The 26,065-nt window shown below is 49.1% G+C and overlaps 1 protein-coding gene across 1 annotated transcript; it reads left to right on the top strand.

The window, feature by feature from the left end:
• Positions 1 to 1,582: 1,582 nt before the first annotated feature.
• On the top strand, positions 1,583 to 26,065 carry TM4SF4 (transmembrane 4 L six family member 4). The gene is made up of 5 exons (XM_062178549.1): positions 1,583 to 1,992; positions 2,695 to 2,784; positions 12,938 to 13,077; positions 21,430 to 21,619; positions 25,503 to 26,065. The coding sequence occupies exons 1-5, from the start codon at positions 1,819 to 1,821 to the stop codon at positions 25,518 to 25,520; spliced, it is 612 nt and encodes a 203-aa protein (XP_062034533.1). The 5' UTR covers positions 1,583 to 1,818; the 3' UTR covers positions 25,521 to 26,065.

Here is a 26,065-nt window from a genome sequence, read left to right as displayed (position 1 = left end):
TATTTCTTTCATCTATTCACTCACTGTAGATCAACAACTCCAGTCGCTAGTCTGAAAAGTCTAGGATCTCCTGGCTGTGTTGACCAGTGCTGATCCAATGCCACAATTCTAGAAGCACAAGACACAGTCCATGGAGAAAGAAAAAAAAAAAAAAAACCCAGACCCTGAAGGGAAGCGGACTTGCTCCAAGGTGGCACCAGCATTTGACTAATGCAACTTTTAGACGCCTGGAACATTTTTCTTCTTTGCTGTTATTACTCACAAAGCTCTTTGTCGAAAGCTGGTGAGTTATAAATAAAGGCCACGGCCCACCTCTCTGGGGTGCTGGAAAGTAACTGGCCGCAGAGGGTCTCCTGGTGATCATGATGCACCTTGCTTTTTGTTCAGCTAAAACTGGGCTCCCTAAGCAATTCTACCTGCTGCTCTCAGTTCTGACCTCCAAGCTCTCAAGGAAAAGCTGGCAAGGCTTCTTGCTCCACCCCTGATCCTTCTACTGTTACGTAAGCCCAGTACCAGGCAGGGTCATCGCGCACTGTGGATCTTAATCTAGGCGTGGCACAGACTTTCTCTGGTGACACAAAGCAACTGTATCACTCCTCTGGCGGTTGACAGAATTCCCAACAGGGGTGGGTTGCACCACCTCCCATGCTTTGTCCTTTCTGCTTCCAGTCTCCTCTGCCCTGTGGAGCGTCCTTCTCTCTTAGCCTTCGTGAACCCAGTGGTTTCCATTCCTCCATGTAAGATGTAGCTAGGCGGCCGGCGCCGTGGCTTAACAGGCTAATCCTCCACCTTGCGGCACCGGCACACCGGGTTCTAGTCCCGGTTGGGGCACCGGATTCTATCCCGGTTGCCCCTCTTCCAGGCCAGCTCTCTGCTATGGCCCGAGAAGGCAGTGGAGAATGGCCCAAGTCCTTGGGCCCTGCACCTGCATGGGAGACCAGGAGAAGCACCTGGCTCCTGGCTTCAGATCAGCGAGATACGCTGGCCGCAGCGGCCATTGGAGGGTGAACCAATGGCAAAAAGGAAGACCTTTCTTTCTGTCTCTCTCTCTCACTGTCCACTCTGCCTGTAAAAAAAAAAAAAAAAAAGATGTAGCTAGGCGAGCTGAGTAGGAAGACCACGTTGGCTAATTCCATCTCACCTGGTGTGAGACATCGTACTCACTCACTTGAGTAACCAGTGGAGAAACACAAAAAAATAAAAGAATTGCCATCGGCAATTAGACCATCAAATTATTTTCATGTTGAAGAAAACAGCCCACTCTTTGGCTTAACCTCGCATTCCAGGTTCTCCGCGGAAAAGACCAAGCACCTGCACTGCAGACCGTTAAGTTCTTGGGAGGAGAATCTTAACCAGGCTGTAACTCAGTTATGAGGGTTGTTTATGAAGACCCCAGGCGGAAATATTTCTTTAACTGGGCAGGGGCATTGTCAGATCAGAGGGGCAGGGCTTTTAAGCGCTGTCCGTGCCAGCCCCGTCTTCGATCGCAGCAATGCGAGTGTCTTGTCGGCGCTGGTAGATTATTAACAGAGGTTATTGGTCTCCATGGCAAAACGATTGACTGATTGCACTGAGCATAATCTCATTTATGGGGGTGCAGGGAGAATGTATAAATGTCCATCACCGCTGAGGTTCTGCCATACTGGAGCGGCTGACGTGACTCCAAGGACACAGCTCACAGGAATTTGGTTCTGGGTCCCAAAATACTGAGTGCGCCGGGGACAATTACTGGGGCACTCTAGCCAAAACCCTTGAAGAGGCCCCGGGCAGGAGGCAGCCAGGAATCCGTTGCTGCTGAGCAGGGCTGGGCCTCCCAGCATGTGTACGGGGAGCTGTGCCAAGTGCCTGGGGATCACCCTCATCCCCCTGGCCGTGTTTGGCTTGCTGGCTAACATCCTGCTGTTTTTCCCGGGAGGGAGAGTGGCGGACAACAACGACCACATTACCAGGGAGGTCTGGTTTTTCGGAGGAATATGTGGAAACGGGATCTTGGTGAGTAGGGAAAAGCCTTACAGTCTGCCTACCTGGGCTCCCCCTCTGTTCTATCCTAAGTGCAGTGCTTACCGAACAGGGAGACGCTGTTCTGGGTTAACAAAAGCCCGAGCAATGCGTGCTGAGCAGGCAGTGCGTAGTTGACGTCCTCGCTCTGTTAGTCTGACAAGGACAGTCCACTGGGTCTACTGACTAATCCCCTGGCTTGGGCTGGCGGTCCTCATGGGACATTCAAGTCCTGTGAACCAAATCGATGGCCGCATTAAAAAAAAAAAAAAAAAAAAAAAAAAGGAATGCTTTCTAGAGACTTGATTGGCATAAACTACCAAGAGATCAAGAGATGCAGGCGTCAGTGGAGTCTTCCTCCACTGGTGAAAGATTTCTTTATCCCTGGTTTCCAACAGAATTGGGAAACTGGTGGGACAGGAGCTTTTCCTGTCCATTGAGGAACAGCTCCTCGGTCGTGTGCTAACCCATCACCTAAATAAAAACTCGGGGTGCCAGACCTGAAAGCTTGCCATGTTGAAGCTGAAGGCAGTCGGGTCCAATGGAACCTTAGCTCCCATTAACGCTCCTTCTGCCCAGCCAGCCATGCCTGGCTGGCGTTTGCCGCCCAGCCCCTGGGAGCCTCCAAGCCCCTGACCAGGGACGGGGCTCCTGACGCAGCCAGACCCCCTCTGAGAGCTTGTCTCTTGCTGGCAGATGATCTTCCCTGCGCTGGTGTTCTTGGGCTTGAAGAACAATGACTGCTGCGGGTGCTGCGGCAACCAGAGCTGTGGGAAGCGGTTCGCGGTGAGTTCCTGCGGCAGCCACGAGGGTGCGCTGTCTCCCCCCCCGGGATGGGCAGCCTGGGGCAGGGGCAAGTGAGCACCCCCGCCAGGACTCTGGGGGCCAGCTGGGGCGGGGAGAAAGCTGGGAGTCTTTCTGTTGATGCAGAATAACAACAATGATACATCTGTATAGGCGGCAACCCTCAAACTGGTAGGGGATGACACCGCTGTTACCAGGAAGCAGAGAAGTCAGAGCTGGGGAGCCAGAGTGGTGCCATTTAAAGGAAGTAGGCTTGGAAGGTGCAGATGAGGGCTGTAGCTCTCCCCCTGCCACGGACAGGCCACGGGGTCTTGGACAAGGCATTGCCCTTCTCTGGCGCTGCCTTGTTTCAACTGTAAAGAGAATTTGAGACAGGGTGAAAGATGGCACGTTCCCCCTCCCCCTACAGCTCCCCAATCCCCCACCTAAGCCACTGCCGGCTCCACTATCTCTGTGCCCAGCAGTTCCTGGCTCCACCCAGGTTCTGCCTCGGGACCTCGGTTTTCTCTCTTGCTTTGTGTGGCCCTCCATCGGTTAGCTGGAGAGCTGGAGAGATCAGGCAGGTATCAACCTCTGGGGAGGGGAGACGATGCGGGGACCCGGGGTTGGGTCCCCTTCTTGCAGCTGGGCAAGTCCCTGCGCTGTTCTGCCTCCCTTCTCCCCTCTGAAAACGAAGGAAGTGGAACTAGGTCAGAATTTCCCACGTTTGGGGCCAGTCCTGGTGGCAGGTGTCCGGATGCGCTTTATCTTCGAACAGCATAGAATGTTTTTCAATCCATGTAGTTCTAGCAAGGAAAAAAAAAAAAAAACATTTTGATGGCGCTAAGTCTTTATTATTTCTGACCCTTTCTAATCGCCCTGTAGAACAAAGGAAGTTCAAGTCTCAGGCTCCAGGAACACAAGCAACATTAACTAAAATTCAATAATGTGTGCTTGTGTCTGCTTATGAGGTTAGTTCTCATTTATAATAGTGATATAAATGAATAAGACACAGAGTTACTTACAGAAAAAAGCACTGAGTTTAGGTATATCGATGTGAGGAAAACAAAGAAGGAAAAAACGAGAATTACAGGCTAGATGATGAGTAAGACCAGGTTTGCCTCTAATCTCCACGGTTCAGTTCCATCTAAGAGACTTGTGAACCCCAGCAGTGAACTGTACACACTCACTTCAACTTCTTAAATGGAAAGATGTTTCAATCCTTCTGAAACAGAATCATCCGAACATTTCTTTCTCATCGTTATCTGCTCATTTATTCGATTAAAAGTTTATTGGAGGGCTAAGACTGGTGCATTGTGCATATATGAGGGTGCTTCCAAAAGTTCATAAAAATAGGATGAAAAGATACGTTTAATTTGGTGCAAAAATGTTTTTAATTCATGTACAATTTTCTTTATAGTACTTATTTTCCATGAATTTTTAAAAGACCCTTTGTATTAGTTTTCCATTTGAGATCAAAGATCATTCAAAGACAATGTATTCAACCTTCTAACCACCATCACAGGTCTCAAATAAGTATTGATAATTATTCCTTTAACATCTAAAATAATTACTTTAAAAAGACATAAAGCAACCATAATCTAAGATAATTATGAAATATATGTGTATATAAAAAAGATAATATTTTCATATGATGAATTATAAAAAAGGGGAAATATATGATTCATTTTCCCCTTGAAATATAATCCTACTATGCCTTGTCAACTTTGGAGGATACATTGGAAATGAGAGTTTGAAAACCAATTAGCAATGAAGAAAATCAAGTGAAGAAAAGAATCATGACTTGAAAATCTAACATTTCATTTGTAGTGCTAAGTAGAAGGCTGAAGACTGACCAGTATAAAACAGGAAGGTTTTTTGATTTTGGTGTCTTGATAACCACAGTAAGAAGTGAAATATTATTCAGAGTATTATTTTCCTTAGACTTAAACTAAGTCTAAGAAGGCAGAAGAATCCTGTGTTTGCAGGAACAGTTGAGAGAACACACCTGAAACACTGGGTCTGCCCAGGGCACTTGTCTAAGAGCTCCCTGCCTCCAGGTGGGCTTTGCCCTTGGTGTGAGTTCAGAACAACACCTGCAATCGACTGGCGGTCCAGATAGATGGGCAGTGTCCGTCAAAGAGCCAGCTGTGGCAGACTGCAAATCAAGGGACCCAGCCTTGGCCATCCTGGCCCAGGGCCCACCACATGCTAGGGAGCTGTCAGAAGGATTTCTTGATTTTTACGTGTGTGTTCATCAACTGTTAAATTTCAAAAATGAGAGATGACACAAAAAAAAATCTAGATGTCTTACTTTCTTTGAAAAATAAAAACAAAAAAACACACAAAGAATTAGGAGCAGGCATTGTGGCACAGCAGGTTAAGCCACCATTTGGGACACCACCTCCGTCACTGGAGCACCTAGTTTGAGTCCCAGGGCTTCTGACCCAGCTTCCTGCTAGTGTGGCCAGGAGGCAGTGGATGATGGCTTAGGTACTTGAGTCTCTTCCACCCACATGGAGACCTGGCTCCTGGCTTCAGCCTGGCTCAGTCTTGGCTGTTACACTCTGCCTTTCCAATGAAGTAATTAATTAAAAATCAGCCCAACGCTCCACATTTTGGTCCACACTTTGGCACAACAGCGGCCTGCCCTGGGCATGGCCGAGCCCTCTCTGACCACTCCACTCCGTCCTGGCCCCTGCCCCACCCCTGAGGCCATAGTTCCTGCTCATGCTTTACAGCTGTGTTCCTCAGTGTTCAGAGGCTCTGGGGCACTAAGCAATAATCATTTATTTTCTTAATTTGAGAGACAGAGAGATAGAGGAATAGAGCCAGAACTTGTATCCACTGGTTCACTTCCCTGCAACAACAAGAGTTTGGTGAAGGCTAAAGCCAGGAGCTAGGAACTCGGTTCAGGTCTTCCATGCGAGGGGCAGGGACCCAACTACTTGAGCCAACACCTGCTGCCTCCCTGGGTCTGTATGTGCAGGAAGCTGGAGCCAGGAGTAGAACTGGGACTTGAACCCACGTACCCTGGTGTGGAACACAGACGTCTTAACCCAGACCAAATGCAACAAAAAGGAAACAGCTGCAGCATAATTTTGGTGGAATTGTAGTGCTGAAGGTGTGAATTCTTTCCCAACATGCTCCAGGCATGCTTAGGGAGCCCTGTGCCTCTGCAGGACAGTGTTGCAAGATCAGGCAGCCCTGCACCTGCCACCCTCTCTATCTGCCACCCTCACTGTGTCAGCTGCTTGATGGCCCCTCAGCTGGCTCCCTCCTTTCTTGTCTTCCTGGAACAGCCCGGACAGCGGCTGCACCCTTCTCTTCACCTTCCTTGGGCAGTAAAACCAGGCCGTAGGAGGCAGGAGAAGCAGGCTGTGCAGGCTTGGGGAGTGAAGCAATACCAGGAGCTGAAGGGATCCAGATGGCCTCGGCCAGTTTCAGGACAAGACTGAGAAAACGGAGACCGGCTCTCCTTTGAGGCCAAGCGAAAAGGAAGCTCAGCCCCAGGTGTCTGTTGACCTTCAAATAAATTAGGCTCCGTACAAGCTGAGAAAAGTGAGTCCTGGAGCAAAAACAGTGAGCGTAGGTGACTTCCCAGGTGAGCGCTGACCTGGGTTTGTTTTCAGGGTTCCACAGCCATCACACCTCCTGGCAGCCTGTGTGTGGCTGGAGAGCATCTCCTGCCCCCTAATCCTCTAAGAATTTCTATCTCGGGGGCCATTGGGGCAGATCATTAATTTTATCAACTCATTCATGTGAAGGATGTGCTTTCACAAGTCTTTTGGAGACCTTGGACTTGACTCATTATCTTTAATAACGGGATGGGCGGTAGATTGATCAATTAGATAATTGGGGCAGGCAGGCGTTTCAGCATCAGGGAGATAAAGCCCTGGCTCCCCACCCACCATGGTCAGGGTCAGGTGAAGGGTCTGTCTGTCCTGAGAGGACAGCGATCCCACCCTAAGCAGTCTGGGTGCTGTAGAGACAGCACGTCTCCCTGTGCCTGGCTCACCTGCGCCCCCTAGGGACGTCTCCTGAGTGAGCACTTCAGGGAACTCCCTCGGAGTAGCCAATGTAAGGAAGGGATTTAGCAAAGACAAGTCTTTGAAATAACGGATTCTCTTGAAAGGAGAGGTTAAAGTATGGAGCAATATTTCTTCACTAAACATTTTCTCCTGCAGTAGCTCCGTGTCACTAGATCGTTGCAGTAACTGAGGGGGGAGGTTGCATCAGTGAGAAGGGGGAGGTGAGACGTCTTGCTAAGTGCAGAGGGAGTTAAGAACACATGAATCCTTCGAAAATGCTTGTTGGTTGTTGGGGAATGAAATAAATGAACACCCCAGTGACATTCTGGGGGATTTCCATATTTTAGCAGATTCGATTGTCAGGATAATCCGTGTGTAAGCTGTTGAGTTCTTTGGGAGCACTGTCCCCACAGAACTTTTCAAGAAGCATCAATGTATTCACCATTCTTCAGCCCAAGCGGCACACCCAATTTGCTGTTAGTTCTCGCTTCAATTTTAGCAGAATCTTCTCAAAGGGGATCTTTTCTCATGGCTGTCTTACCCTTCTCAGTGCCCCAACCAGATCCTGTCCAGACAGGTCCCAACAGGCCAGTGTGAGTTGACTGTGATACATAAATTATCTGAAACCCAGGCAGTAGTTTTTTCATAATGCACATTTTCCACGAGCTTTTTAAAGACCCCTGGTGAATGAGGAAACAGAAACTCACGCCTGTTCACTCCGACGGCCACCCCTTGCCCAAGTCTTGCTGAAGCCGAAAGTGAGGGACATAGTGTTGTGAGAAAACGTGTGCGATTTGCATAGATCTGTATAGACCGCTTGGATGCCATCTGCATAGATCTGTATAGACCGCTTGGGTGCAATATATATAGACCTGTATAGACCTCTCGGAGTGTTTGCTAGGGAGGAAGGAAATGCCTACCAGAGATATTCCCCAACATGTCTGCATACCATGTCCTCAGACCACCCACTCTTCCTCCCTTCCCAACCCTGCCTCCTCCCTTTCCTTTGGCCAACATAAGCACATATGTGACCAAGGACAGGTGGTGCACAGCTGGGATTGGAGCCCCACAGAGAGGGAAGGAGATGGCAGCGTCTCTCTGTCATCCATTTCAGGACGCTTCAACAGTGTGGACAGAAGGCAGTGCTGGGCAACCTCATGAGAATTAGCACATTTACTTCAGTTTTTCTCCCCAGTTATGTGCTCTGTATTCGGGGAAAGCAAGAGTGTGAGGGAATATGATTTTAGAAAAGAAGTATTGTAGGCCGGCGCCGCGGCTCACTAGGCTAATCCTCCGCCTTGCGGCGCCGGCACACCGGGTTCTAGTCCCGGTCGGGGCACCGATCCTGTCCCCGTTGCCCCTCTTCCAGGCCAGCTCTCTGCTGTGGCCAGGGAGTGCAGTGGAGGATGGCCCAAGTGCTTGGGCCCTGCACCCCATGGGAGACCAGGATAAGCACCTGGCTCCTGCCATCGGATCAGCACGGTGCGCCGGCTGCTGCGCGTCTACCACGGCAGCCATTGGAGAGTGAACCAACGGCAAAAGGAAGACCTTTCTCTCTGTCTCTCTCTCACTGTCCACTCTGCCTGTCAAAAATTAAAAAAAAAAAAGAAAGAAAAAGAAGTATTGTAAAATATGACATTCACCAAGTGCGTGTGATCATTGTGGCAACTCTTCCACTCCGGGGGAATTGGCAACAAAGGTTCTGGGTGACTGATCAGTGACGTGCTGGAGGCCACCTCCACCCGCAAGGGAGTCTGGTTTTCTGGAGCTGGCTACCTTCACTTCCCTGTTTACCTCTTATGAGCTCTGTGTGTCAGGTACTTAATGAGCATTGCGTACAGAAGGCGAAATGGAGACAAAAAGACTCAGTTCCGGAGGAAGTTGAGTTAAAATCAAATATATTATTAAAATTAACCTCTTCTGGCTCTAGTAATTATATAATAGGTTATATAAATTATAAATATATTACAGTCTATTAAATTAATATCTTCTGTTTGTTTTAATGGTGGTTACTAGGAAATTTTAGATTACATATGTGTTTCACGTTGTAGTTCCATTGGCTGGTGCTAGTGTCAGGGTAACTCTTTACTTAAGGAAAAAAATCATCTCCTCACTGGTATTTTACCCTAACCTGAATTTTCATGGCCTCACACTTGCCAGAAATGAGGAAAGTTTGCATTTGTATCCACTTTCTGTATTTCTAAACAGGTGTCTGCTAAAATGTCCTGCAAGTGTTGTCTAAAATCCATCAGTCAGCTCACATAGCAGGAATAACCACAAGTCAGATTTCTCCTCTTGCTGCCAGCCAGCAGGTGTGGAAATCCTGGGCACTTTTGGCTAGAAGACCTACATCCACCTACCCCTCTCCACTGCTTACCATGGTGACGCTGAGCGGGCTGGGAGCCGGCTCTCCCAGAGTCCAAACTGCCCCTGGGGATGCAATGTTGCTTTTTCATTGCAGCGATTTAGATTCTTATAGATTCATGACTATCCTTAATGACTACCTTAATGACTGCTGACTAAAAACCAGAACTCAAGATAAGCAATTCAAGTAGTCAAAAAGACATTTCTTTCCCTATCTGTTGTTTTATTTCTTAATTTTTTTTCAAAGATTGATTTTATTTATTTGAAAGGCAGAGTGACAGAGAGAGATGCAGAGAGAGATATTGTCCACCTTCTGGTTTGCTCCCCAAATAGTCATGATGATCAGGGCCAAGGTCAGGAGCCAGAAACTCCATCCAGGTCTCCCACATTGGGGAGAGGTGCCCAAAGATTTGAGCCATCCCTCACTGCTTTCCCTGAAGCATTAGTGGGGAGCTGGATCAGAAGCGGAGCAGCTGGGACTCGAACCAGTGCCTGATACGATTTGTTGGTGTGGCAGGCAGTGGTTTAACCCATTGCGCCACAATGCTAGGCCCTATGTGTTATTTTATTTCTATAAGAGAACCAATGTCAATCGCAAGCAATACAAATAACAATGTCTGGTGTTGGTGGCAGTGGTGTGGGGGTGGGGAGCAGGGTACCAGAAGTGGTGGAAGGTATAGGACGCCAGGCTGGGGAGGAAGAGACCTGGGTTCTGAACCTAGCTCAGCACCTTCTAGACCTGTGACTTGAGAGAGCTGCAACTAAGAGCAAGGGCTTTGGAAGCAAGAAGCCGTGGATGGAGCCCAGTTCTACCACCTCACTATTGTTTAACTTAGAGCAATTGCCTTAATTTCTAGTAGTCTCGGTTTTTCTGTCTGGGGAACAAAAAGATAATAATACCCATTTCACAGGTCTGTTTGGAAGATTAAATGATATAATGGGCATAGGATTATCATCAAATGGAGCTGTTTTTATTAGCCAGCAAGTGAAATGATTGGGGTTACTCTATGGCACAGTGGGTAAAGCCGCTATCTGCAATGCCAGTATCCCATGTGAGCACCAGTTCGAGTCTCAGCTGCTCCACTTTCAGCCCAGCTCCTTGCTAATGCACCTGGGAAAGCAGCAGGGGATGGCCAAGGTGCTTGGGCCCCTGCATCCACGTGGGAGACCCAGAAGAAGCTCCTGGCTTCAGCCTGGCCCAGGCCTGGCTGTTGTGGCCACTGGGGAGTGAACCAGCACATGGAAGATCTCTGTCTCTGTCTCTCCCCTTCCCCCTCTCTGTAACTCTGCTTTTCAAATAAATAAAATAAATGTTTTTTTTTATAAAGTGAAATGATTTCACTAGATGACTTTTGAGGTCTTCTCTATTATTAAAATATGATTTTAAGAATATTTAACCTGGTTTCAGCCTGACTCAGCCCTGGCTGTTTTAGCCATTTGGGAAGTGGACCAGCAGATGGAAGATCTCTCTCTCTCTCTCTGTCTCTCCCTCTCTCTCTCCCTCTGTAACTGTGCCTTTCAAATAAATAAAATAATTCTAAAAAAGAAAGTTTAACTTTATATTTGGTGGAAATTCTGGCTTTTGCAAATTTGGTTTGTTTCCCCCAAATTATTTAACTATACATCCTTCAGAAAAGACATTGCCTGCTTTATCATGATAAATTGACAAAAATTTTGTTTACTTCTGATATAAATTCTTGAATTCTTGAATTCTGATATAAATTCTTGAACAAATTTCCTAATGGTCACAGTGGATTTAAGATATACAAATCTTAATAGTCAGGGGAAACATTCTAAGATATGAGTAATATGAAATTTTACTCATTGAAAAGATCCAACAAGTAGTCATCCAGTGCCTTAATAAGCTAAGAAGAAAAACCCTACAGAAGGTGGGAGGGGCAGAGCTCCCAAACTATCTCTAAATAACTCCTGTGCATGACTTCAAGGACCTTGTGCTGGCTGGGGGAAGATGGCGATTTAAAAAAAAGAAAGAAAGAAAGAAAAAGAAATTATCCCTTAGTGTGTTGTACGCATTGTGCTATGACAGAACACATGCAATCCTGAGTGGAAGGGAGAGAGGAAGTCTGGAATGGTCAGATCTACAAGGAGAGTCACACAAGGCTTCCTAAGGCACGTGAGACTAGTGCTCACCTTGGAAAATCGCATGAAAAACACTTTCATATACTATGATATAAAAACAAAGGCCAGCTAAAATAGAATTCCACTTTTCCATTGACTCCCATCATCCAGACCCAGTCAGGTCCTCTCCATACCAAGTCTCCCCTCCCCGAATTCCCTGTGGTGACATTATTACCGCTAAGACAGGAAGGGGAAAGAGAAAGCAGCTGGCATTGGACTTACGCTACCGCAGCTAATTTTCCCAGCAGACATTTAGGGTAGGCCCTGTTGTGCTCATTTTATAGGGGAGGAAACCGAGGCTCTGAACACACAGAGGAAATCAGCAAAGCTGAGACGTGAGCCCGGGTCTGCTGTTAGCCCCTTGAGTCGGTCACCAAAGCGATATAGGTGACCACTGTCCACCTCCATCTCCAAAACGATGAATGTTTCCAGGCTACGCCCTCCTTCCTGTCTGGAGCGGACACTGCCAAGTTCTTAGCATCGCTAAGGTTTTGTCATCTGAAAGGGAAGCGGGGCCTGAATGGGCTCCGGGCCTGGTTATGCCTCTCATTTTCTACCACTCTAATTTGACTTTGTGATCGAACAGGGAAAGATGCGAGTCTCCTCTGTTTTTCACTGACTACTCTGTGTCGTATGAAAATATTCAGAAGGACTGGGATCACTGGGATCACTGGGATTGCTTAACCTGGAGAAAGCTCCCAGAAAGCGGAAGGGAGGGTGCGATGTCAGCGCCATCTTCAGATATTCTCAAGGCCGCAGCCACATGGAAGACAGGGTGAAATTAACCTTTTTGGCCTCCAAGAATCTAACTGGGACCAGGGAAGAGATGTAACAGATGTCTGTTCTTTCTGATCAGCAGAACCCACCCACCCCTTGAGACTCCAGTAATGTGGCCTTAGCAGGACGACTGGGCCAGAACACACTGAGGATCACTGCCAGTCCTAGCATCCTTGGTTTCTGTAAAGGATTGGCCTCATCTGTTGGTGCTCTGAGTGAGACTTTACCCTTTACAAAGTTAAAAATCCGTGGTTCAAATGCCTCAGCCCAGAGGCAGCACCTCGGTCATCAAGGAATATGGGAAAAGACAGGCTGAAAGGGGGACTATGGGCAGTGTGGGCATTGGCTCAGCAGTTGCAATGCTGCTTGGTATGCCCACATGCCAGGGCGTCTGGGCTCAGTCCAGCTCCACTTCCAATTCCAGCACCCTGCTAAGGTGCATCCTGGGACACAGGCAGTGATGGCACCACTGTTTGGGTCCTTGCTGCCCACACGGAGGCCTGTGGTTAGTCTCTGGTTCCTGGCTTCAACCGGGTCCAGTGCAGGAGTGAACCAGCAATTGAAAGCTCTCTCTCTCTCTCTCTCAGCCTTTCAAATAAAATGAAAATATATAAATGAAATGTTTCTTAGCAGATTGGAACATGAAAAAAAAAATAAATTTAAAAAAGAAGGGAACATAAGACAACAAAATCCATTCCAGGAGACCCCCTGGGCCCCTTCCACTTCAAAGACTGGCTCCTATCCCACTACCTCCCTGTGGTCTTCAGGTTCAACCACCCGGCTGCTTAGGTTTGCTGTGTAATCTCTGGACCACCTCAAAAAACAGTGCCGTCTTTCTCTTCCAGATGTTCACCTCGACAATTTTTGCTGCGATTGGATTCGTGGGTGCCGGCTACTCGTTTGTCATTTCTGCCGTCGCAATCAACAAGGGCCCTAAGTGCCTCATGTCCGGGAATGGCACCTGGGGCTACCCCTTCCAAAACGGGTAAGGTTGCACCCTGCAGTGCCCAGACGTCGCCACAAGGGGCAGTGCAGGCAACGCACGGGCAGGAGACCCTGCAGGGAAGGTCTTTTTTTTTTTTTTTTTTTTTTTTTTTTTTTTTTTTTTTTGATAGGCAGAGTGGATAGTGAGAGAGGGACAGAGAGAAAGGCAGGGAAGGTCTTCATGCTCTGGCCTGAGCCACGTGCTCTATTGAGGCAGAGCTGGAGCCGTGCAGAGGGGAGAAGTTGCACAGGCTTCAGCTCCAAGGGCTTTTTGAGACAGTAGAAATCACTGGCGGAGCATGTCTCATTTGGTCCGAGCGGAGGGAAGGATCTGTGGTGTCACGACTCACATCCAAATATTTATTAATATCTACAATTCGAGGCAACCAATAACAACAGAATACTGGCTTCCATTATAAGTCTTACAGTAGAAAACAAGGATGATTACTCGGTTAGTATGTGATTATTATTATTCACTAATAACCCAAATTGCCTGTAATTAATCTTTTAAGGTGCAAAATTATAGAGAATGACATTGAAAATATTCTTCCTGACAGTTAATGTTAATAGAATCTGTTAAATAACATTTCATATTTTCGTGGTACTTTGCAGGTTGTAAATAATCTTTTTTTCCCAGCAAATTTATAATTTAATCTCCAAAGGACCCCAGCGGGTAGTTGCTGTCTGCAACTTGATAAATTCATTTGTCATTTCATATATCCTTCTGCCCCAAGACTGCACTACAGTCCAGTCCAGTAACCAGCAGTCACAGTGGTCATTTAAAATGAAATTCATGGGGTGAATGCTTGGTGTCATAGTTACGATGCTTCTTGGGATGCTTGTGTCCCTAACGCAAAGTTCCTGGGTTCAAGTCTTGGCTCCGCTTCCAATTCCATCTTCCTGCTGATGCAGACCCTCGGAGGCAACAGGTGATGGCTCAAGAAGTTGAGTCCCTGCCATCCACATGAGAGACCTGGGCTGGGCTCCCAACCCCAGCATCAGTCTGGCCCAGTCTTGGCTGTTGCAGGCATTTGCAGAGTGAACCAGCAGATGAGAGTGCTTTCTCTCTTTCTCTCTCTCTCTTTCTCCCTCTCCCTCCCTCTCCTTTTCAAACAAATAAAAATACTTTTTACAGTAAGTTAAATTAAATTCATTTCAATGACATAAAGTTAAGAGCGCGAGTCCTCAGCGGCAGTCGCCGCAGTGCCAGGCTCAGTAGCCACGCCTGCCACACTGCTGCTGGATCCAGCGGCACGGAGACAGGACATGATAGCTCGGTCATCACAGATGTCCTGGGAGATGCTGCTGCATGGACTCCAGCCTCCAGGAAGCGTGGGCCGTTCTCTTTCGTTGACTCTCTGGACCTCTCTGCCCTATGCAGCGGCTGGCACATCATAGGGAGTCAGGACATGCGATGTTGGGTCTTCCTGAGCATGGAGGACGGGGCCAGGCTAAAAACAACAGCTGCTGTCCCTGTCGCTTCCAGGATCCCCCAGCGCTGGATACGAGGATCTGCAGATGCTCCAGTCCCTTCTCTGAAACGCTGCATGTGGTCTTTGCATATAACCCGCACACTTGCTCCCGCATACCTTAAATCCCCTCTAGACTACTTACAATGCCCAATCCAATGCAAATACTATGCAAATGGCTGCTATGCCTTCCTGTGCAGGGAATGGTGACAAGAGCAAAGTCTGTCCATGTTCAGTGCAGACGCAATTTTTTTACAAATTCTTTTTGGCCCACGGTTGGGTGAATTGCAGATGTAGAGCCCGAGAGCACGGCGATCCCACTGTGCATTCATGTACAGTGAGGTGATAGAGACCCTCAAGGACAGGCTGCAGCCCGGCGATCCCACTGTGCATTCATGTACAGTGAGGTGATAGAGACCCTCAAGGACAGGCTGCAGCCCGGGGCATGGGAAGTGTTAGTTCTGCTGTGATGCAGGGTCTTGGTTTTTCCCAGGTGTCCCAGCTGAGACTTCCCTACCCCATTCCCACAGCTCAACATGCAAGGCCTCTGACGCCCTGCCAGCACCCGCAGTGACTCCTCGATGACTTTGCTTACTATACAAAGTCCATTTCTCCCGCAAAAGATGGCAAAGGCTCCCCCACCATGCAGCTGGCTTCTGTGGGCATAGGAGTCAGGCAGCAGAGGGCCCACGCATCTACTGAGGTCTCCCTCCTGGGGCTCCCTCTCTCCCACCCCAGGGGTGTCAGTGGAGCTACCAACTGTGTCTCCCTTCCAGGGCCCCTTTCCTTTCACTTCCAACACCAGCATGCCACCAGCACTTTATTCTGTTCTGTACGTGATGCTGCGCTTGATGAGACGCCAATCAACTAGAACGAAATCCATCCCCCAAACCAAGAAAGGACCAATAACAGATACCAAGGAGCGCTCCGAAGTGGGCCAAGGGTCACCTGCATTCTGGCTTTAGGACCTGACAGCCTGCTTGTGTGGACTCACGCCCTGCTTGGGCAGGGCCAAGGTCAGGAGAGTCACAGCTGGCCTGTGGGCCACCCCAGGAAATGCCCATCTGCAACAAGGACAGGAAGCCACTTTTCAAAGTGCTCTGCATTTGACCTTCTCGGGAAGCAGACATCGCTCTCGTCCCAGCTGCTTAGTGTGCATGCTCCTGGGATGGATGGTGTTGCGTGTTGTTTCCGCCAGTCCTCTGCAAAGGAACTGACCCATTCACTAGCCGGCATCAGATTAGAGAGGTTCACAGTTTTAAACAGAACAGAGGCAGGCAAGCGGGGATGTTCCAGAGTTCTCCAGCCATCTTCTGGTCCCGGCACTGCTGTGACAGTGACCTAAAGGGAGGACGGTTTGAATTCCTTGCGGTGACTTCCAACAGTAGAGTGCAATGCAGGTGTGGATTACAGACCCACACTCGGTGTCCTGCACGGTGCCAGCGGCTGGCTGCTGGTCTATCTGAGAGCAGTTTCAACTATTCAGGTCCTGACCGTAGAAGTTAATCCCACTCTCTGTACAAGGAGCGAAATGTACCCCAAGCAGGCACTCAGGGGGAGTAGGTGCAGGCGAGTGTCCCCTTTGCCTCCTGGCACCCTTTTAGTAATATTCCAATGTTTCCTGCTATCTTTGGAGACAAGAACTCACATTCTTTTTTTTTTTTTTTTTTTATAAAGAGTGAGAGAGAAAGGGATGGGGGAGAGGGCACACAAGAACAAGCAATCCCAACTGTTGGTTTACTCACCAGATGCTGGCAGTGTTTTTGGACAGGGCTGGGGGCCCAGAGCCTGGAGCCAGGAACTCAGCCTGCCTCCCACACAGGTGACAGGGAGCCAATCACTGGAACTGTCACCATTGCCTCCCAGGGTTGCATTAGCAGGAAGCTGGAGTCGGGAGCCAGAGCCGGGAATCGAACCCAGAGACTCAGAGGCCAAACACCTGCCCCCACAGTCCCTTGTGATCACAGCTCCCACTCCCACTCCCACTGCAAGGCTTCCCTCCGGCTCCAGAGCTCAGCTGGAGTTCCATGCTTGGTAGGGTCGGTTACCAACCTCCGTCACCCACAGTGGATCACGGTGTCCTCACTAAAGCGCTGTGAGGCTACGAATGCTCTTTCTCAGGAAAGGGAGACATCTTCCTAGTGACCGAGCCGAAGCCAGTCTCTCCGCCTCCGAGTCGCAGTGCTTTCTCTAGAACACTTTACCCTGCCGCCTGCCAGCTGCCTCGTGCCTGGATTTCCCTCCAGCAAAGCTCCCGGGCCTGTCTCTACCTTTCTTGCGATGCTGTGAACTCTTATCCATCAGCTCCCAGGCTATGCGGGAAACTTCCAGAAGCTCATGAGAAACCAAATTAAAAGATAATTTCTTTTAGTTCGAAAATTTTTGTAATCTGTACATATAAGGGGTTTTCAAAAAGTGTGTATTACCAAAAAACTGTGCATGAATCGCAAGTTATTTTCCACCAAATAAAAATATTTTTTTTTTGAGAAGCAGAGACACAGAGAGAGAGAGAGAGAGAGAGAGAGAAGGGAGAAATCACTCATTCCCCAAATACCTGCAACAGATGGGGCTGGGACAGGCAGGAGCTGGCACTGCAGAACTCAAGCCAGGTCTCACGCGCAATGACGTGAGCCATCACCTGCTGCCTCCTGGAGTCTGGAGCCGGAGCTGAGCATCGAACCCAGGCCCCTCTGTGTAGGACACAGGTATCTCAGCCAGTGTCTTAACTGCTAGGCCAGTGCCCAGCCAGGAAGGCTCTTTACACGTCCCTTTGTGTAATAAAGGCAGCACTTGTTTCAGCTGGGAATCCGAGGCAGACGGCTCTTCAGCGCGTAGAAAGGACCAGTGGGAGAGGGAGCCCAGGCAGGCAGGCTTCTGACACCTGACCTTCTTCCCTTCTCACTGAACAGCGGCCCAGGGGACACTGCCTCTCCTTGCTCCTCCTCCTTCTCTTCCTAAGGATTAAGTGTTCAGTGTTTGCCCATGCATGTGTCACTTCATCCCCCTAATAAATTGAAGAAGAATCCTTACTCCTGGTGGAGAAAAATGAGTTCCAAAGGGTCCCATTGCCCAGGGCCACCCCCCGAGGAGTAAGTGAAGGAAAAGTGTATGGGAATGCTCTTTATCAGCTCCCTGCCCCAAACAGGAAAGCAAGACAGACAGGAGGGCAAGCCGAGGGGGACAGCCCAAACAGGTCCTCTGATGCAAGGAGATAGGAAGGGAAGCGCGTCGGGGGGATGGGTGGGGCTGGGGGGTGGGGGGTGGCGCTGGGCACAGCTGATTTGGGAAGAGGAGCCACAGCCTGCCTGGCAGGGAGGGAGAGGCGGGAGAAGGCCTGGCGAGCTCAGGGTGGCCTGGAAGACAGGAGCACACTGGGCACCACACGACAGGCATGTGACAGAGAGGCAGGCCTGCGGACAGACAGCACTGCAAGTAGGGACATGGCGTGGCCACTGTGGGTTTACAGGACCGTGCTGATCCCAGCAGAGACAGGCTCAGTGCCTGAGAGAGAGAGAGAGAGAGAGAGAGGTGGGAAGAGTACCCCAAGGTAAGATCAGAAGCAAAGAGAAAGAGCCCCCTTGTGCCTGTGCGTGTCTGGAAGGGATCACCAGAACACGATGGACAGGGCACAGGGATGTCCGGCTTGGGGCACAGTCTGGGGCTCTCCATGGCCCTAGAATGCAGCGCTGTTTTTCTCAGAAGCATGGCTAACAATGTCAAAAAAGAAAACAGGGTTCAATTTCCTTTCCTTTTTTTTTTTTAAGATTTTAAAATTTATTGGAAAGGATGGAATAGAGGTCTTCCATCCACTGGTTTACTCCCCAGATGGTTGCAATGACCAGAGTGGGGCCGATACAAAGCCAGGCACCAGGAGCTTTTTTCCATGTGGGTGCAGGGGTTGAAGGACTTGGGCCATCTTCCATTGCTTTCCCAGGTGCATTAGCAGGGAGCAGAATCGGAAGTGGAGCAGCCAGGTCTTGAACCGGCACTCAGATGGGATGCCAGCACTGCAGACGGCGGCTTAACCTGCTGCACCACAGCGCCAGCTCCCAATTTCCTTCCTAAGAAGCATCCCAGGGCAGGTGTGTGGTGCAGCAGGCAAGCTGCCTGAGACACCTGCACCCCAGATCAGAGTCCCTGGGCTCAGTTCCCAGCTCTGCTCCGGATTCCAGTTTCCAGCTACTGCACACCCAGGGAGGCACAGGCGATAGCTAAAGAAGTTAGGTTCCTGCCATCCACAGGGGAGACCCAGATTGAGTTTTGGGTTCGTGGCTTTGGCCTGGCTCCATCCTGGCCATGGCAGGCAGTTTGGGAGTGAACCAGCGGGTGGGAGATCTCTGTTGGTCTCTCTGTCTCTGTCTCTTGGCCTTTCAAATACATTTTTAAGAAGTATCCCAGAAGGAAAAAAGAAAGCGGGCCCATTCTGAGACACACCCTCTTGGCTTCCTGCAGAGGGGAAGGTCTTCCCGCCCAAGGTCTTCCTCTCGAGACAATCGGCCACCCCGCCCTTGACCCTGAGCTGCTGAAAGGGAAGCAGCTTTGTGCAGGGCCTTGGGGACAGCTGTGGGAGGGGCCTGCTGAGGAGGGGCCTAGCACATTCTGAGCCAAGCATGGCCCTCCCAGGCCAGCTGGACTGCTCCCCGCCTACCCTCTGGGGACCCCAAGAGCCACACCGGATACGAGGACATGTTCTGCCTGGGCTTGCAGGACAAACCGTGCTTCCTAGCAAGGGGCCCATGGGCTGTTGTGACCGCTCTTGGGAGAGCTGGGTGCCACAGTGACGGGGATAGAGCCGACAGCCCTCACAAGGCACAGAACTTCTCCCAAGCATTAGGGCTAGATTTTGCCCATGGACAACTCAGGGTCCACTCACAGGCTCTGTGCAGAATGAAAGGAACAGGTGCAGGTGAGCATAAAATAGCGTGATGTACATAACGCCCCAGACTGCTTGGTAAACACTGCCTAAGGGTACACTTTTAGGAAATCAACTATTATCGTGACTAAATTCTTCATTATGCACCAGAACTTCCAAAATGTATTTTTTGTTATGATTTTGTGACTTTTATGTCAATCCTTTCCATGAGAGACAAGAAGGCTCAAAGAGAATCATCTCTTTTATAGATAAGCGTTGATTGATGTGATCATAGACAGATTGTGTAATTAAGTGTCATAAATAAATCATAGTTTGCATATCCTAAGAGGCTGTGACTACTCAGAGTATCTGCACTGGCTAAGAGCCCTGGCTTTAGAGTCAGACCTAAAATCCAAAGCAGGACCTTCCATTTTCTAAGCCTCAACTTCTTCATCTGTAAAATGGGTTTGTGCTCATTCATTCGAGGAGCATTTGCTGCAGTTGCTCTGTGGCAGGCACGGCTTTAGTGCAGTAGCACCTCCTGGTAGGTACGAGGGAGCCGTAAGCTGAGGCTGTGCAAAAAGCTGTGAATCCTCAAGGTTCTGAGGTGGCTCTCGGCCCATTTCATAGATGGAGACACTGACGCTGAAAGGTGGCAGGTGACTGTGTGAGGAATGCGCAGCTAGTAAGAGAGACGTTTGAGTTCAACACCAGATTTGTCTGAATCCAAAGTGCTCGGCTGTCTCTGTGAGACCCGGCTGCTTGGATGCAGCAAAGTTGCGATGATGGGCATGTCTGCCGAGCAGGCACCATGAGCAGGCACCATTCTCAGCACGGTGCTTGGAGCGCATGCAGTCCCCGCAGTAACACCGTGATGGACAGATGACGCTATTCCCGCGTTTCAGGGACGTTCACAAGTCGCCCAGCTAGCCAGCCGCCAGAACTGTTGTTCTCCCAGAAAAGCGACTCAGGGACATGAACACGGCTTGGTTTCTAAGTCAAGGGCCACACGCTCGTCCCTTCCTTCATCTTGACGCCAGGGCACCCTCCGCCGTCTTGAAAAAGTGTTCGAATATTAATAGCGAGTGTGTTTAAGTCAGTGTGTAGAGATGCCGTGAGAAGTCAGCGGAAGCAGGTGTCACCACCAAGAGCCCACGGTGATAAGGTGGACACGACTATGAGGAGCGAACAGGGAGTCCCCTCCCGGGCCCCGGGGGCAGAGGACGTGGCCGGGGGTCAGCTCCAGGACTGTGAGAAGGAGGCTGGGGAATCCACAAGCCCCTGCCCACTGTGGTGCAATTTGGTCTCCAGCCTGCTTCCCATTTTTCCTTCAGGCCAGGAACTCCCTCCCTTGATGTCATAAAATACAAACAGATGGCGATTTCTGCTCGTTCTCTTTTCCTAAAATATCATTGGGGTAGCCCATTATTTCTTCCTTTTAGAGAAGATGAATTACTTGTCTTTTCATGTGGAATTCCTGTGTGTTAACAAAAAGCATAATTGGCTTGGCCTCAGATGGACAATTTGGTTAACATGAGGCCTTAAAAAGTATCACGCTGTTCCCTTTACCTATACGACACCGACACCGTTGTATTTGGCGTGGCTTCCAATGACCACTGGACTCGGCAGGTGATCTGGTCTCTCATAATGACAGCGTGGCCAAAGGCCCTGGGGTGTCTTTATTTGGCTCTCTCGGAGAGTGGTTTTAGCCTTCCCCCTTGCCAGCTCATTAAAATGGCTCTGCCACTCCATAGCTGTGTCCTGGGGGAAGTCACTTCACCTCCCTGTGCCTCGCTGTCAGTGAGGGGAAAGAGCCACAGGACCTAAGCAAATATGTATGGCATGTGGGGGGCTGGGCCGGCACACGGACGCACTCACGGAGCACGGCAGGGTTTGCTCTCTGTCCCGTGGTGCTTGTTTGGAATGGGAAGTGTTGCGCACATGCAACCTCTAAGGGTCACGGTGGACTCCACTCTAGAGACTTGTATTCCTTTGACAAAGGTCTCCCTTCTTTCCCCCGGGTCCCCAACAGGGACTACCTCGGCGACCACTCCCTGTGGAACAAGTGCCAGGAGCCGATCGACGTGATCCCCTGGAACCTGACCCTCTTCTCCATCCTGCTCATCATCGGGGGGGTCCAGATGTGTCTCTGTGCCATCCAGGCCATCAATGGCCTCCTGGGGACCCTGTGTGGTGACTGCCAGTGTTGTGGCTGCTGTGGGGTGAGTGAAGGGCCAATCAGATCACAGGGCTACCAGGGGGAGGGCGGGGAGTGTGGCAGGTGCAGAGTGGCAGGGCTGGCCGTGGGGAGGTTTGTCAGCCCAGCCAGTCACCCACGGGGATGTGACGCTGTGTCTCCGGCCCCAGCAGTCCCGCTCCCCATGCATGTTAACACACGGGCGGCAGTTGAACCCATTTGGTGCTGCAGATGGCTGTAGTGCCACGGACAGCAGCTCTGGCTACACTTGGAAGCGTATAAAGATGTTCATTAAAGAGCCACAGTGCTCGTCCTGGAGGCCTGTGGTCACAAGCACACATCAGGGTCTAGCCCTGAAGGATCTCACTCCCAATGGTGAACACAGCATCTTAAAAAATTATTTATTTTATTTGAAAACCAGAGTTGTGGAGGAGACAAAGAGGTCTTCCATCCTCTGCTTCATCCTCTGGTTCACTCCCCAAATGGTCCCAACAGCCAGAGCTGGGTCAGGCCCAAGCCAGGAACCAGGAGCTTCCTCCGGGCCTCCCACATGGGTGCAGGGGCCCAAGCACTTAGGCCATCCTCAGCTGCTTTTCCAGGAGCATTAGCAAGGCAGCTGGATCAGAAGTGGAGCAGCTGGGACTTGAACTGGTGCTCATATGGGATGCCAGCACCTGCTACACCACAGCGCCAGCCCCGAACACAGCATCTTTTGATGTGATTTCTGATCAAGGAAAGGAAAATAGTCCTTCTATGAGGGGAGAAGAAAGTAAACCACTCAAGATTTAGTCTCCAGCCGGCATCTCATAAAATGGGGACGTTAACATATAAACATTTCAAATAGTCTTGTAAACAGTAAGACAATCTGATTATTTCAACTAATACCCAGTTCAGATCAGGTGATTATTCTCACATACCCATAGGTGTCAAAAAGTTCAGACTGATGTATGAGGGAGAAAATTAAATAAAACTCACAAATTCTCCAGCTGAGGAATTATGCAAATAAATCTAAATAAAGATCTGTCCACTTAATATAATAATACCCAAATTTTAAGTGGTCCAAATCATTTAGTTTAATTTTTGGTAACTATTATGTCTATGGCTCCAAACTTAAATCTATACCTGTGTGCACGCACACACACACATAACTATGTAAACTCCCATAGGGAAAGCCTCCTATCTCTGCTACCTTTGCCTTCTCTTTTCTTTTTTTTTTAAGATTTATTTATTTATTTGAAAGGCAGAGTTACAGAGAGACAGAGACAGAGACAGAGAGAGACAGAGAGAGAGAGGTCTTCCATCCTCTGATTTACTCCCCCAAGTGGCTGCAATGGCCAGGGCTGCACTGATCCGAAGCCAGGAGCCAGGATCCAGGATCCAGGAGCTTCTTCCGGGTCTCCTACGTGGGTGCAGGGGCCTAAGCACTTGGGCCATTTTCTACTGCTTTCCCAGGCCATAGAAGAGAGCTGGATCAGAAGTGGAGCAGCTGGGACTCAAACCGGCCCCCCTATGGCAGGCAGTGGTCTTACCCACTACACCATAGCGCCGGCCCCTACCTCTGCCTTCTATGTACCCAAGTCATCCCACTGTCCTCACTGCGTGCACTGACAAAATCCTTTCTGTATCCTCCCAAAGTTTCTTGTCTTTATTTTTATTCCTCAAGGCTACAATAATATTGAAAATGCCAATGAAATCCTGTTATTTGAAAAGAACAGGATGCCAAACAATGTACACAATATGCAATTATGTAAATAAGAATTTACAATTATGTAAATATAGAAAAGTCTAAAGGAATTCAGTCAAAATGGTAAATGACGCTTCTTTGTGGATAGGTGACTGGCTGTTCTCCTGCCTGTTAGCCTGCAGTATTCAAAACAATCTTAATGATCATTCACTGCTTTTAAAATATAACTTTTTAAAAATCCAAAAACATCATCAATATAATGCATGGATTACAGATGTATTTCACTGCCTATTGAATTTTGTCTATACATTTTCAATTCTATTGTATTGTATTTAAATGTTTGAGTCTTCAAATGAAATTGAGAGAAAAGAAAACCACCAGTTACTATCCACAGCATTATTTTTGAGGTATCAATTAGGAATTGAGTATTTAAATCATGCAACTCATCCAACGCAGATGAATATTTGCTAAATCAGTTTCAGAGGGAGTCATACATTTCAGCTGAGTGGTACATTTTCTTTGCAAGACCTACGGAAAATGATTTTTGAACTGATGAGTTTGCGAAATCTACAGATTACCTGTTGAAAGCCCATAAGTGCTGGTGGATTGGCTCTTTTCCATGAGTTTCATTTATTCAGACACCGCATGTTGGTGATCTTAATGGCCAGCTTACCTGCGGAGCGAAAGACAGTAGATGGACCCCTTGGCTGTCAGCCCAGGGCCACGGGGAACCCCAGAGGTTTTTTCTTCCCTTCTTTCTTTCCTCTGCCCTCTCCTTCTCTCTCTCTCTCTCTCTCTCTCTCTCTCTCTCTCTCTCTCTTTCTCTCTCTCTCTCTCTCCCTCTCTCCCCCTTTCCCTCCTTCCTCTCCCTCCCCTCCAACTTTTTATTTTGAAAACTTCAAATCCCCTTAAACATTGAAGGAATGGCACAATGATCACCTGTATACTTTCACCTCTAGCCAGAAATTAAAATCTGCTCTTTTTCTCCCTTGCTCGCTCTCTGAGCTTCCGGCAAAAAATTCGCAGCCATCATGAACGGTCACTGCTATTTCAGCGCATGAGAGCTGCAGTTTTCGTAATCAGCCTGCTTCCTGTTGGCGCCTGCATTCTCACCTTGGTAGTACGTTGTGCGAAGACGTGAACCCTCAGCCTGGTTCCTGCCCTCACTAAGCTGAGTGCAATGGAACCTCTCCGTCACCCCATCCCACCTGTCTCCTGGCCCACATATTCCAGAAGGCAGAAAGTACTCACTGAGAGTTTCCTGAGCCTCACACAGTCCTTAGAAGAGGCGATCACTGGGATCATGCTTTACAGTGCAAGCCCCAAGACCTGGTTTGAACGCCAGCTCTGTGATCTTGGCTAAGTCTGTTGCCTTCGACTGTTCCTTGCCTCCCAAACCTGGTTATGAATACCAGCCTCTTCAGGTTGCTGAGTGCCTAGCACAGGTGACAGATCCGCATCCATCCTGACAGTTACAAGCCTTAGGAATACACTGACGTTCTCTGTGTGAACCAGCAAAGCTTCCAGGCAAGGAGCCAGCCTGAGGGTTCAGCCTCCTGGGTCCAAATCCCTAATCCGCTATGTAATTAGTTCTGGCATCTGACAACAGTGCATGTACCTCTCTGGGCCTCCCACTGAACTATTTTTAAAGATAAATGATGTGGGGCTTGCCCTGTGACATAACGGGTAAAGCCGCCGCCTGCAGTTCAGGCATCCCATGTGTGTAATGGTTTGAGTCCCGGCTGCTCCACTTCTGATCCAGCTCTCTGCTATGGCCCAGGAAAGCAGTGGAAGATGACCCAAGTGCTAGGGCCCCTGCACCCATGTGGGAGACCTGGAAGAAGCTTCTGGCTTCTGGCTTCAGATCAGCTCAGCTCTGGCCTTTGCAGCCATTTGGGGAGTGAACCAGCAGATGGAAGACCTCTCTCTTTCTGTCCGCCTTTGCCACTCTGTAACTCCGCCTTTCAAATAAATAAATAAATCTTCTAAAAAAAGATAAATGATACAAAACAAAATGAAGCTGCAACTCCTATAACCTCTGTACGGGTCAGACCCAGAGCTCTGAAATCAGTCAGAAGAGCGTGGAAAGCAGCCAGCGGGTGACCAGTCAGGAGCAGGAGTCATCGGGACAAAGAGGAGTGATGGACAGCGAGGAGGGAGGGCAGAAGAGAGGCTTCTTGTCAAGGAGTGACATCCTGATTGATTCATTTTTTCTGTCCTCCAGGGAGACGGACCAGTCTAGAGCTTGCTGGAGAGCTGTCCTACCTCCACGTGCGAAGACGCGTTCAACCCGCGCCCGTCTGCTTCCCCGCTCACACCACTCGCGAGGGCGGAGGAGCCCCTTCCCCTCCCCCTTCCCAAGCAGTTGGTTATTTTCCAATAGAAGAGGTTAGCCGCCTAACAAATTACACTGATCAATCTCTCCACTTGGCTTCTCGCTAGACCTTAAGAACAGGTTCAAGGCAGATTTGTCATGACTTTTTTCCTGAAAAGTGTAAAATTTATAAAGTTGGTGCCTTGTCACACTGCTGCTTTGTATATAGAGATGTTTATATCTTTGAGGCTTGAGGTAAATCAAAGGAGGAAAACACAATAGAAATGAGAAACTGAGACCAATTCTTGCTCTTAAGATCTATGGGAAAAAAGGATGATTGATGTATCGTAAGTAACCTCTAGCTGCTGGCGTTGTTGCTGGCTTGCTTGTTACTTATGGCTGGTCTCCTGAGCCTGTCAGCGTCTGCTAGGTTCCCTTATGTACAGTAAATTAAAACCCGAATTCAGAGGCAA

This window comes from Lepus europaeus, chromosome 2 (assembly GCF_033115175.1).
Source record: "Lepus europaeus isolate LE1 chromosome 2, mLepTim1.pri, whole genome shotgun sequence".
Taxonomy (NCBI): Eukaryota; Metazoa; Chordata; class Mammalia; order Lagomorpha; family Leporidae; genus Lepus; species Lepus europaeus.
The sequence above is the reverse complement of the archived record's forward strand: the minus strand, read 5'-3'. Positions and strand labels throughout refer to the sequence as shown.

What these genes read in the sequence shown, in the direction of transcription:
- TM4SF4 (XM_062178549.1), top strand. Translation starts at nt 1,819, where the DNA reads ATGTGTACGGGGAGCTGTGCCAAGTGCCTGGGGATCACCCTCATCCCC. An exon ending in TATGTGGAAACGGGATCTTG is followed by an intron (nt 1,993 to 2,694) that starts GTGAGTAGGGAA and finishes TCTTGCTGGCAG; the next exon opens with ATGATCTTCCCTGCGCTGGT. An exon ending in GCTGTGGGAAGCGGTTCGCG is followed by an intron (nt 2,785 to 12,937) that starts GTGAGTTCCTGC and finishes TTTCTCTTCCAG; the next exon opens with ATGTTCACCTCGACAATTTT.